The sequence below is a fragment of the Phoxinus phoxinus genome (assembly GCF_949152265.1).
Source record: "Phoxinus phoxinus genome assembly, chromosome: 9".
NCBI classification, from domain to species: Eukaryota; Metazoa; Chordata; class Actinopteri; order Cypriniformes; family Leuciscidae; genus Phoxinus; species Phoxinus phoxinus.
In genome coordinates this window covers 12917596-12931160 of record NC_136884.1, presented here as the reverse complement: position 1 = coordinate 12931160, position 13565 = coordinate 12917596, and the positions used below count along the sequence as shown (strand labels likewise).

Genomic DNA, 13565 nt, shown 5'->3' with positions numbered 1-13565 from the left:
TCAAAAGCGATTTTATAATGAAAGTATCCTGTATCCATGTTATTTGAGGATAAAAGGACATTGCATTCTTTAATCCATTCTGTAGATAACTGTGGTTTGATTTGTAGCTGGTAAGAAGTCAAAGGAGGGCATTCTGCAGCCATGTGACACCGAGTATCCCAGCTTCGTCTACGAGCCGTCAATCAAAGAAACCAACAGCCTGATCAAGTGTGGGAGATGTCAAAAGTAAGAACTCACTTAGATCATTTGACCATGTATGGGTTTGCGATGCAATTTCTTGTTATTCATACATTCAAATATACATATATTTTTGTATGTATATAATTCAAGTCGCATTTGCAAAATGTAATGTTGTAATTACGAGAGGCTTAAGCTTTTCTTAGGTTTATAAATACATACTGTAGCTTTCAACCATACTTTTAAAATACAGTATATTCTGTGCTCAGTATATTTTGTATATATAGAAAATAAGTGGCAAGTGTGGAACTATAAAGTCACAATTACAAGAGACGGAGGGGGGCTCTTTCACACACTTAATGTATCAGTTTGTTAAGCAAACGAAGTCCTATGCTCTCCGTCAGCTCTAATGCCTTCCTCTCTATTTGGCGCCCTCTAGTGGTGAAGACAAATTATAAACTGGAAAATAAGGTTACAGTATAACTAAGTAATGAATGATTCAAAATAGGCCACATTAAGCATATTGCCAATCTAGATAATTATAGTAATATAAGGTTTGTCTATATTCTATAAAGCTGTTCTGCAATTAGAATGCCATTACCTAGACTTGATCTCTCTGTTTCTTTTATTGCACGCAGGGTGTTTGTAATTAATCAGATTCCGGACAGTAACTTGCTGTTGGTGGTGATTCAGGCAGACTGTGACTGTTCTCGGCAGTACGCACCCATCACCATGGAGCCCAAAGAGGTCAAATATATCCTTAAAACCCCAGCTAAATCAGGCTCCCCAGACCACACGCTGAGGAGATGAATCACAGTTTTGAATGAGATCAGTTTAGTCACTTAAAGTAAATTTACTTCATTAGAAAGGACCAATTTCACTCAAATTTCTGGGTGCAGCGTTAAGGAAATCAGATCAAATTTATGTTCAAACATATCTTTATACATTTGATAAACAAGCAACCAACTGTATTACAAAGTATATTCTTTTTAAAAAATATGTATATATTTGTGAAATTAATTGGGATCTGCTATAACGATGCTTTGTTTTTATTCTTGCTTTTTCTTCATTTTGTTCTTAACCGCTGAGCACACAATGCCTCAGTCAAATGTGACCGCATGAGATCTCAGAAGATACGAAGAAGGCCTGAGTCTTGTCATGCTTACCACCCTCAAGTAAACACACACACACACACACACAGACTTCTGATTACAATCTGTCTACCTACAAAATAAGAGTTTAAAATATTATGAAATCTCTGATACATATTCTGTGTATTTTAGGAAAATGCCAAGGACTGCGGAGGGGCTGTGGCGATCAGCCTGTCCATCATGCTGTTTCTAGCCTGTTTATCAGTGTCTGCACTCATCCGTCGATGACAGAGGGCCTGTTAAATGCCCAAGAGAGCACACACTCAACACAGCATGTTTTAATTAGCAATAATATGAGTTTAAACTAGAACATTTTTTCTACAGTGAAAAGTCTAATATCAAGTGTACTGTATGTAGCTTTACTCATTACATTTGACAAGTTTGTGGATTTTTTTAAACAGTGCTGGGATTTTATGTCTTTGTCTTGACACCGCAAATGAACTTTGAAAAATCAGAATCAACAATGAGGATGGACCAAAATGAGAGCCACATAAGGATGAACAGAAGCTAAGCTTCATTGACCTGTGACATTAGAGAAGGGGATTTATGGCCAGTAGCTGACTGTAAGTGACTGTCTCTCTAGCCTATATGAAGCAGGAGAAAAGTGCACAGTGTGTGTGTGTGTGTGTGTGTGTGTGTGTGTGTGTGTGTGTGTGTGTGTGTGTGTGTGTGTGTGTGTGTGTGTGTGTGTGTGTGTGTGTGTGTGTGTGTGTGTGTGTGTGTGTGTGTGTGTGTGTGTTTGAGAGAGAGAAAACAGGAACATTTAACATTTCTTTTCACAGCTGTCTTTGTCGCCAGAGGACTAATAAATCATATGAAAATGTCTCTCAGAGGATGTTTCAGGAAGATGTGTTGTATTTAAACCTTTGTTTTTTGGTTGTCTGTCCTGCAACTTGCACAATGTGTCAATTATAATAACTATGCATTATTAAAGGTACAATAAGAATTGTGTATCAAAATATCCCAAAAACCACTTGCACAGTGTTATATATTTATTTAAATTATGTACTTACATTATCCTAAATGTTTCCAAGAATTTATAAATTCAGAGAAATTCCACATTTTAAATAGTCGCCTGTCAATGACGTAATATCCGCGTTATCCCTGGTTTCCGCTTGTACTGCCTGTTAAAATTCTTGTAGTGTGTTTTTTCGCTCAAGTATAAATGAACAAGAAATTATTTATTTTAAGTGTGTATGTGGTTGATTTTTTAAATGTAACTGTTAATAGTGAATATTGCATTTCAGGAATCCCATGTGTCTTATTGTACACCCAAAACTTAATTTTGAAATGTTTTTGAGTTAAAATATGAACACCAGTAGTCTATGCTTTTATACTGTATATTCTACACATTTGAATGGCAATGCATCACATTTTCTTAATATTGAGAGTATAATAAGAAATGATTCTTGAGCACCAAGTTAGCATTTTAGAATCAATATTCAATTTAAATAATATTTTACAATAATACTGTTTGTTCTGTATTTTTCACCAAATAAATGCAGCCTTGGTGAGCATTTGAGAGTTCTTGGAGAGTTCTTTACTTTTTTTCTTTTTTTTTACTATTTACATTTACTATCTATTTTACATTTACGGTTTTCTATTTTAATATACTTTAAAATATAATTTATTCCTGTGATTAAAAACTGAATATATTCAACATCATTACTCCAGTCTTCAGAGTCACATTATCCTTCAGAAATAATCATTCTAATATGCTGATTTATTATCAATGTTGGAAACAGTTGTACAGTTGCTATAATATTTTTTAGAACCTGTTATACTTTTTTCAGGATTCATTGATGAATAAAAAGAACAGCATTTATTCAAAATAGAAATAGAATATAAATCTTTAGTGTCACTTTTGATCAATTTATCACATCCTTGGTGAATAAAAGTATTCATCTTTTTTTTTTTTTTTCAAAAAAATACTGATCCCAAACTTTTGAACGGTAGCGTATATTGTTACAAAAGATTTCTATTTTAAATAAATGCTGTTCATTTTTTTTACTTTTTATTCATCGAAGAATCCTGAAAAAAGTATCACAGGTTATAAAAATATAATAAAAATGTACATTATATTTTATTATTATAAAAAAACAGCACAACAGTTTCCAACATTGATAATAAATCAGCATATTGGGATGATTTCTGAAGGATCATGTGACACTGAAGACTGGAGTAATGATGCTGACAATTCTGCTTTGCATCACAGAAATAAATTATATTTTAAAATATAAAACCATTATTTTAAATTGTAATACTATAGTGAAATATTATTGTTTTTGCTGTATTTTTTTTTAAATCAAATTAATTCAGGCTTGATGCGCATAAGATACTTCTAAAACATATTATATTCAAAAACATTAAAAATAGTAATTTTCCACACTTTTGACCAGTAAGCCTACATATATAAATATAAAAATACTGGAGAATAATAGAAATTGGCAAAATAGCCCATATAGTAAACCATTTAGACCAAGCAAAACAATGGGTTACTATGTGGGCTCTTTTGTCAATTTCTATGATTTTCCATTATTCTATTGTATTATTATCGTCTTGTCAACTTTTATTTTGGAAAATTGTCATGGGCCGTCGGGGACTCTTGATTTGTCAGCGTGAGCGCGTGCGGGGAGGAGGATCATCAGAGTAAGCGCAGCTCCGCACAGCAGCAGCTCAACAAACATCAGCCTGAATAATAGAGAATAAACATGAGCGATCATCACTGAGCGACTCTTCTTTGCATTTTCAACGGACGGCCATTCAGTTGGCTTTATTTTCTCCTTGTTTTGATCCCCGGGTGTCCGGCAAACTGTCTAATCTGGAGGAGGACGGGGAGGTGAGAATAATACAAATAGCACTATGATGGTGGAAATAAATCACAGTGGTGGTGCCGTTGTAAATCATCAGCTTTATGCAGACTGATGCTCATGATACAGAAGCAGATGTGTGATTCGCAATGCTTTTTTGTTGTTGTTGTTATATCACGATGTTCTGTGTTTTTGATAGACAAGGTATCTTTGATAAATGCAGTCTTCATTGAATACGGCCATCTATGTGGTGTATCCGCGTCAATGTATCTGTTTTTTATCAACCTGTCAAACTGCATGTCACGTTCGCAAGGTCACGCACGCAGACGCGAGGCCGCGCGCGCTCAAATCAAGTTTTCGTTTATTGCCACAATGGCCTATATTAATTTAAACATCAGTGACCGCAGCATGAGCAGGTGCAGTGACGTCCTCCTCAGTCCCGAACGGGTAAATGAAACAAACAAACAATGCTTAGACATCAATAATGCTAATTAAACAAAATCACGATTCGGTTTTTAGGCATGGCTGCGATTATTTGAGCTTCAGAACAATAACACTTTTGTTTCCGTGATATTGCTTAAAATACAGTTTCATAAACAAGCAATAAATATCGAATAACTCACGTCTCAGGCAAAAACTGGTCAGTTATTTGCTATAATTCTTCTGTCAACGAAAATAGTTCAAAAGAAGCCAAACCATCAAGTTGCTGTGCGTGTATCCACACAGTAACGCGCACAGACTGAAAGCCGGTCTGGAATATAGAGATTTACTCACCGACTTTCCTCACAAAGCGTTATGAATTCACTCATTGCAAACTCCACTCCGGGTTTTTCCATTTTCGTACTAATTTGAGAAACCCACTCGTAGCGATCATGACGAACGAGCCTCTACCGCAATGTTATTTTGTAATTGCGATACAAATCAGCGATATAAATCAGATTTATTCCGATTAAATAATCCTTATTTACGATATTAAATTGTAAAATTAATATTTTTACCATATTTGTTTATTGTTGGTCATGGTGGTGGTTGTGAAGATGATGATGATAATTATTAATATTATTAATGATTACATTATAATCTACAAAGTAATATAATTTACAATGAGTCTATTTACAATTGTTGTAATGATTAAAATATTTCATAGACAAACGTGTGTTTTGTTCATAAGTAGGGCTCTTTGGTGGAGGTTGCATTCATTTGTATTCTGAGAACTCAGCTTTGCAAATGATTTTCCTGTTGCAGACCAGCGTGGCCATGACGGGAGGCATGGCAGCGCCCCTCCCCATGAGCAACCACACACGCGAGAGAGTCACCGTGGCCAAACTCACGCTGGAGCACTTCTACAGCACCCTGCTCACCCAGCACGAGGAGCGGGAGACGAGGTAACCATGGCAACAGCGACCCACTACACCTGCTTCCTCCAGCCATATCACTCAACGTATCAATTCAATCAAGGGTTATTTGATTAGAATAAATCTAGTTTGTTGTGACCGGTCATAATGCAGTTGTTCTCCTCCGTTTCAGGCAGAAGAAGCTGGAGAATTTGATGGACGAGGAGGGTTTACCTGATGAAGAGGTGAGATGCCCTCAGAGAATCTATACTGACCGTAGAGCTACTTCACATTATTCTAGTTTTATTCTGAATGACTTTCTGAGTTAATAATCACAGAAGTGTCAACAAAGAAAAAACTAGTTTTGCTTATCTGCGAAGTGGTTTGAATAGGACTCAGACTGTTTGCTTAGTGCTTAATACCCTGCTTTGAGTACGCCAGAGAGATTTAATGTATGACTCAAGTATTCAAGATATTTGGCTGAGTAGTGTCTGCTTTTTTGTCATAGAAGAGCATGAGGCGCTCTCTACACGCTCGTAAGGAGACAGAGTTTCTGCGTCTCAAAAGGACCCGCCTTGGTCTTGATGACTTTGAGTCCCTCAAAGTGATTGGAAGAGGAGCATTTGGAGAGGTGTGTCTATTGCTGTGTTCCAAACTTTGATGTGCACCGTCTTCTCAGGCAACATCCGAGCCGAAATGGAAGTGACTGATATGAAACGCTCTTCATAAGCAAGCCACATACTGTAAATAGCTCTCTTCATGTGAAGTGAAGACTCGACTCACAATTGAGCCCAGTAGAGTTTGGTGTTAAACATGTTTTATAAGGATTTTTCAGTATTCTATGAAATATAAGTATGCTTATTATCTTTCTCTCAAATTGTCCGCCATAATGGATGATTCTGAGCAATGCGTTCTTGGATTTCCTTTTCCATGACAACGATGATAGACAAGGTATAAACTGCCTTAGAAAATGAGGCATCATACTGTTGATCCCTACTTTTAGGAGCACACCTATAATGCCCTAAAATGTTGTCTAGTTAGGCAGCTCTTTAGGATTTGAAACTGAGCCATTGTGTGTTTGTACCAGTGTAATTTAAGTACTATTTATGTACTATTTTAGTGTTTATTAATAGTTTGAATTAGCCTATACTTGTATCATTTCAGTTTTTAATATTTTAAGTTTAATATTTAAACTGATATAATATATCAGTTTAATATTTCTACATTTTAATTTATTTTTATTTCAGTAATTTAGTACTTAAACTTATTTCAGTTAATTGCCAGGACGAAATTTAATTTTTTTCAAGGTTTTCATTTAATATTTATATTTTATTTCAGCTTTATTTTAATTAACAAAAATGTTTTTAATAGTTTAACAAAACACTTTTTTAGTATTCACCCTCATCGACTTCTTTGTTTTTCCAGATTTTTTTAGGATTTTAATCACTATGAAGTAGTTTAATTTAATTTCATTGAAAATCTCAATGGTTCTCCAAAAATGTTGTGCTGTATTCAGGTGCGCCTGGTTCAGAAAAAGGACACGGGTCACATTTATGCCATGAAGATCCTCAGGAAAGCAGACATGTTAGAGAAAGAGCAGGTATGGGTAATCGATTCCATTTAAAGCTACAGTAAGCGATTTCTGCTAAACCAAAACAAACACCCACTTACCCAAAGGATCACACCCCTATCCTGACAGCTCCACCACCAAATTTACAAACCCGCTATGCAACACCGGCATCTCCCCCCTAATAATTGTATACGCCCCTTACTGCTGATTGGCGTTTTGGTGCTCGGTCCAATCCACTTTTAACAACGTCTCTCAGAAATAGCCTTACTGCACCTTTAATTCAGCAATCTCCGATAGTCGCCTCTCTGCCATACCGATCCACTGATAATATCTCTCCTCACCTGTATGTCTCCCTGGGGCAGGTTGCTCATATCCGGGCCGAGAGAGATATCCTGGTGGAGGCTGATGGCGCCTGGGTAGTTAAGATGTTCTACAGCTTTCAAGATAAACGCAATCTGTATCTCATCATGGAGTTTCTGCCTGGAGGTGAGGACAGATGTACAACATGTCACATGTTCTTTACTGATGTAACAGTGAGAGATTTAGAACTGGAAAAGTACTAACAACAGTCTGCTCATAGCAGCATTATGGAAAGTCCTATTTTTAGAGCATCTGCCCAGAGGCTGTAACTCTTGAGCGTGTGTTCAGGAGATATGATGACTCTGCTGATGAAGAAAGACACTCTATCGGAAGAAGCTACGCAGTTTTATATCGCAGAGACCGTTCTGGCCATTGACTCCATTCACCAGCTGGGCTTCATTCACAGAGACATCAAACCTGACAACTTGCTGCTTGACTCCCGGGTGGGAATTCATCTTTATTTCTCTTATTTACTCACACACACAAACACAATAACATCTTAAACTGAAATGACTGGGTTTCTGGAAGGCTATTGTACTCTATGAAACTGAACAACACCTCATAACAGACTGTGTCTTCATGATTTTTAGGGCCATGTCAAGCTGTCTGACTTTGGCCTCTGCACAGGCTTGAAGAAGGCCCATCGGACTGAATTTTATCGGAACCTCACGCACAACCCTCCCAGTGACTTCTGTGAGTAACCAACATACGTACACAAATTACACAGAGAAACGGTACTGAAATATTAGTCTTTTACTACAAAAAATGTAAAGAAGTCATATCATAAGAAATCAATTTACCTTGACTATGAAAACATACTACATCTGAGTGGTTCGCATACCAGGGAACCGGGACTCACTAGGGGACAAACTTCCAAGGGTGACTTAAAATAAGACAAAACAACTAAAAATCTAGATCGTTTTTAATAAATTGTAAAATATAAAAAAAAAATTCTTTGATTCCCACAGTCTTGGAAAACCTAAATATTTGAGGAAGGCTCATTTTATACATGTAATCAAGGAAATTAATTAAATCTTAATTCCATGGGGATTTTATAATGAATATACATGTATCTAATTAAGCTCTAAAAAAAATTATTAGATAGAAATTGTGACAAATATTTTATCCAGTATCACAAACAATTGGAAAAGTCATAGGGCCTTCAAAAACTGTTGTAAACGGTGGAGGGCATTGAGTTAAAAATGTTAATAAGAACCACTACTGCACCTTCCTCCTCAGTTTAAAAAGACCATTTATAGATGATGCCTATCAATGATGCCTATTCAATACTCAGAAAGCTTTTCTTTTCAGTGATAGTGAGGTAATAGATATAGACTAATTACCAGTCCCTTATCATTCCAGTATGAATTTGACATTCAGTAGCTACGTTTTCATACACCTATTTTTATGCGCATTTTGGGATATCACATTTAAAAAAAACTCTGGAAACACCAAGATGCGCATAAATTCTAAAAATGTGCATAAATAAATGTTTTTTTTCTGATAAGACATGCATAAACTACAATGGAAACAAGAGTTTAATCCCTTCACTGAGTAAATCCCTCGACGTGCAACAAAAAACTCTTTGTGACTTTACACCAGGCATCCAAACGCAAGTTAGCATGAAAGCGTTAATTCTGTTTTGTCTGAGCGCTCTGAGACTCAAAAAATGTACAATGTAGGAAAAAAGAGCCACAGTGGCTTCCTCTGATTGCATCTTTATATTTTCCAGGAAATTGCTGTTTTGTTCTCTTGAACACAAGGGAGGAACCCTGCTTTATTCGCAAATGTGTTATGCGATATTCCAATTTTGTGCACAAGTTGAATTTGCAACTTTGGATGGAAACAACCCTTTTAAAGAAAAAATTAACTGTATTTGCTCTGCTTCAACCTCCTTTAGCCTTCCAAAACATGAATTCAAAACGGAAAGCAGAAACATGGAAGAAGAACCGAAGACAGCTGGTAAGAGAGTGTCTTTGTGTTACAGAACAGAAAATTCCTGATAGTATCAATGGCTCATTCCTCTCATATACAGGCATATTCAACCGTCGGGACGCCGGACTATATCGCCCCTGAGGTCTTCCTGCAGACGGGCTACAACAAGCTGTGTGACTGGTGGTCTCTTGGAGTGATAATGTATGAGATGTTGATAGGTTAGTAACTTCAAAACCGTAAGTGAACGTGTTCAGATCATCTTTCTGTAAAAGCCTTTTACTGTAGGCGTTTCCTGCGCTGAAACAGGTGTTTGTTTTGTTTTCCTGTTCCAGGCTACCCGCCCTTCTGTTCCGAGACGCCACAGGAAACCTACAGGAAGGTCATGAACTGGCGAGAAACGCTCATTTTCCCCCCAGAAGTCCCGATTTCAGAGAGAGCCAAGGACTTGATCCTTAGGTCAGAAACATTACCGTGTATCCGTTACTGTATCGATTTACTGTACAATTCAAAAAACAAAACACCACTGAACTTTTGAGGTTAAAATGATTGTTTCCTTCGTGTAAAGAGTGCCACCGCTTTCAAAAATTAGCTTGTCATTACTTGAGATCATTTGACATTTGATCTGAGCAAACTGTATGATAATGTTTTCAGGTATTGCACAGATGCAGAAAACAGGGTTGGATCAGGAAGTGTGGATGAAATCAAATCTCACCTTTTCTTTGAGTCCGTGGACTGGGAGCATATCAGGTACATCTGAACACACACCTCTCTGTGTTCTTTACGTCATCGCAGTGTCGTCTAGAGCGGCAGAAGCACTCAAAATGTTAATGCAATCAAGCTTTTTGTGCGTATGATCATAGAGAACCACCGTTTGAAGTTGATAACTAAAATTTAACTGTGTCACTGCTCACAGAGAGAGACCTGCTGCTATTTCCATCGACATCAAGAGCATTGATGATACATCCAACTTTGACGACTTTCCAGAGTCAGATATTCTACAGCCAGGTACCGTAAACCATTTTTGATAATAAGTTCAAACTTACAGACATGCCGTACATAATCAGAAATATGTGTAAAACTTAGAAATTATTTTGAATCGGCATTGGAATTGTGCATCTACACAAATTTAAGATATGTTCACAGCCAGAATAATCATAAAGATAGTTAAATTATATAGTTCAGTGCTCAAAGTGGGCCGGTACGCAATCTTTAGCATACACAAGTTGCCGGTACTTTGTGACTCAGAGTCAAAGCATCAGTGTCAGGGTGATTAGTAATGACATCACACTACCCAGGGGGCACTACGTGAATTACCTCTCATCTCGACAAATCACGTGATTGCATGTAGAGTCGGTCTACCCTATCGGAAGTTCTCTTTTATGATACTAAATTGAATAACTTAGATTAATGACATTGACACCTAATTTAGAGGATAGTCGTGCAAGGAATTCCGTATTACTATTATACAGTTCTGTGATTACTATTTTAGCCTGGCTTCAGAAGGGGACCAAAAGGACACAGAAAATAACTTAAGACATCGTCCGTGAGCAGAAAACTAAGCTAACCAGCGGTACTAATGAGAAGTCTGCTGTAGCACAATCACCTGAAGCAGAAGCAAACGTTACTGCTACTACCACAGACAATAATGATGTTAACAATAACGCCAGTAACCATGAGTCGCCCGACTGTTGGTCAAGAGATCAAATTATGCATTTTTTCTCCCAGAACAACTGGCTGATTTTCAAAGACCATAAGCTTGGCTCTAAGATATGTATACTTATGTATCAAATATATTTCATGTACAGGTGACACTCGAAAAATTTGAATATCGTGCCATAGTTCATTTATTTCAGTAATTCAACATAAAAGGTGAAACTAATATATTATATAGACTTATTACCGTACATGGCTTGGTTGAATTCTAATGTAGAATACGGTCTGTTATTTCTTGATAACAGACCGCTGCTAAGTATAACACACCGTTGTCATGAAAAACAGAGTGTTGCCATGGACACGGTGTTCTTTAGCGGAAGCAATACAATCGTTTTTAAATCAATATTTTGTGTCAAATTATTGATTTATTTGGTAGGTAGCCATTTAATAAGCGGGATAATGTAGAGCGAGGCGGTTGTTTATAGTGAATACAACCCCTTACTCATTACATGCAAAGTGAGATATTTCAAGCCTTTATTTTTAATTTTGATGATTATGGCTTACAGCTTATGAAAACCTTTTCACAATATTCTAATTTTGAATTTGGGGTTTTCATAAGCAATAAAGGCTTGAAATATCTCACATTGCATGTAATGAGTCTATATAATATATTAGTTTCACCCTTTAAGTTGAATTACTGAAATAAATGAACTTTTTCACGATATTCTAATTTTTCGAGTTTCACCTGTACAAAATATATTTCAAATATGATAATGATTTGCATTTTCCAGCCAGTGCTCGAGAGTATAGACACTTTTCTTTTTCCACTTCAAGCTCTTATTGCTCTATTTACTGACTAAAGATAACTTGGCATCCACACCAACAGACGATGCCTCTCTGTTTATCAGTGCACACTACAGTTATGTTGTCTGCCGCTTTAAAAGGTTGCGCTCTTTAATTGTATAAATGCATTTCATGTTTCTATTGGTTGTTCTGACTATCCTCTTCCCCAATCATTTCAGTGACAAATGTAACAGAACCAGACTTCAAGTCCAAGGACTGGGTTTTCCTCAACTACACCTACAAACGCTTCGAGGGACTGACACAGCGTGGCACCATCCCCACTTACATGAAGGCGGGCAAGGCGTGAAACTGGAACAGATGGTCTGGAAGAGAAGGATTAGAATGTAAATGACAATTCATATGCAGATATCTGCAGATGAAAAGCTTATGCACTGCCGCTTTGTGCTACACAGTAGACCTGTTCTCAGAGGAGTCCCTGGTGACGATAAAAAGGGAAATGAAAATTAAAAAAAAGCATAATTATATGGCCAAACATACGGAGAGAATATCTTGTCCTGCTGCTCAGCTAAAAGGAGACACAAAGGTTGTCTAAATGGTCTTCAACACTGGATCAAACAGGGTCGCAGATAAAAAAATTAAAAAAGGGAAGCATATACATCACTGAAGCCTTATGTTCAGAAAATAGAGGATGTTTTAGCCTCAAACCTCTTAGGTGACAAAACTGCAATAAAGTTGATTTCCCTCAGTCACTTTTTAGCTTCTTTCCCCCAGGAAGTTGAGAATCTGTATAGACCCAAATTAGATGCACATTGTAAGACATACTGTATACACTGTATAATATAGTTAACTACCTGATGCTGAATATTTACCTGATGCAAGTGTATTTGTGCAGTTGTTTTGTTGTATGATTGAATTTACCTAGAAGAAACTTGATGAGGAGATTAATTTTTTTTGAACCGGTTTATATCAGTGCCAGTGAGCAGCCAGCCCTCCTCTACCTGTTCCTGTACATTTCATCCACACAAAGTCGTTGAGTGTGAGCTTTGTTCACCTGGTTGCGTCGTTGAGTGTGAGCATTGTTCACCTATGCAACCGTTTTTTTGTTGTTCTGTTGTAACTCATGCAAGATGTAGCTTCAATCAGTGGTTTTTAAGGGAAGATCAATCATGATAAAAACGTGCCCTCCCGAGTTATACAAATCTACAGGGTTTAAAAGGATAAAAGTAATTGCTAATTTGCAAGAACCTTTTAGCATATTGTCTGCAAAATTAACATTAACAAAACTTTAACCAAATAACAAGTACATAATGGTCAGTAAAGAACACAAATTGGTGAGTGAACTGCCAGTGTATGTTGTTCAAAGATTACAAGTTTTAGTGATATAGAAAGGTCATGGTTGTTGAAGATTTTGCATTATCATTTACAGAGTAAAAGAGATCTCAGCCAGTAACATCATACAGCACTTCAATAATATGTTCATCCAAATGTAAACATCTCTAACTAGCTGTCTTAGTTGTTGAGAGTATTTAGTGTCTTGACATCTGCTGTTGTGCATGACTACAAATGACTGGCCTAATAGTAAGACTGAAGAGAGAGCAAATTCTGTAGCTTTAACTGTAAAAGATTGGTGCTGTTTTTTATTATTATTATTTAATATGTTTACTTATGATCATTTGTTATTGTTGAATGGTGTAAAAATGTAAAAGCAAGAAATAAATGTTAAAAATATGGAAATATACGACTGAAAATCGATGGATGTCAAGGACCCTCT

General features: G+C 36.7%; 2 protein-coding genes across 4 annotated transcripts in view; both read left to right on the top strand.

The window, feature by feature from the left end:
• The window catches only part of cacna2d4a (calcium channel, voltage-dependent, alpha 2/delta subunit 4a), a 37152-nt gene extending 35070 nt beyond the window's left edge, over positions 1-2082 (top strand). The window contains exons 37-40 of one of the 2 annotated variants that reach the window (XM_079622237.1): positions 108-225; positions 816-931; positions 1270-1352; positions 1461-2082. In XM_079622237.1, the coding sequence (XP_079478363.1) occupies positions 108-225; positions 816-931; positions 1270-1352; positions 1461-1556 (413 nt within the window). In that variant the 3' untranslated portion in view covers positions 1557-2082. Of the gene's footprint in view, positions 1-107; positions 226-815; positions 933-1269; positions 1353-1460 lie in introns of both variants that reach the window. The other variant, XM_079622238.1, reaches the window with a different exon arrangement.
• A 1843-nt stretch (positions 2083-3925) lies between these two features.
• stk38l (serine/threonine kinase 38 like) lies at positions 3926-13528 on the top strand. 2 transcript variants are annotated; one of them, XM_079622240.1, is made up of 14 exons: positions 3926-4167; positions 5384-5523; positions 5666-5717; positions 5981-6103; positions 6989-7072; positions 7405-7528; positions 7691-7845; positions 7993-8095; positions 9303-9364; positions 9438-9555; positions 9670-9793; positions 9989-10084; positions 10251-10342; positions 12013-13528. In XM_079622240.1, exons 2-14 carry the CDS (start codon positions 5396-5398, stop codon positions 12138-12140), a joined length of 1389 nt encoding a protein of 462 aa, XP_079478366.1. In that variant the 5' UTR covers positions 3926-4167; positions 5384-5395; the 3' UTR covers positions 12141-13528. The 2 variants fall into 2 exon arrangements, with proteins under 2 accessions (XP_079478366.1, XP_079478365.1); XM_079622239.1 differs by lacking the exon at positions 3926-4167 and having other exon boundaries at positions 5351-5523.
• Positions 13529-13565: the final 37 nt, after the last annotated feature.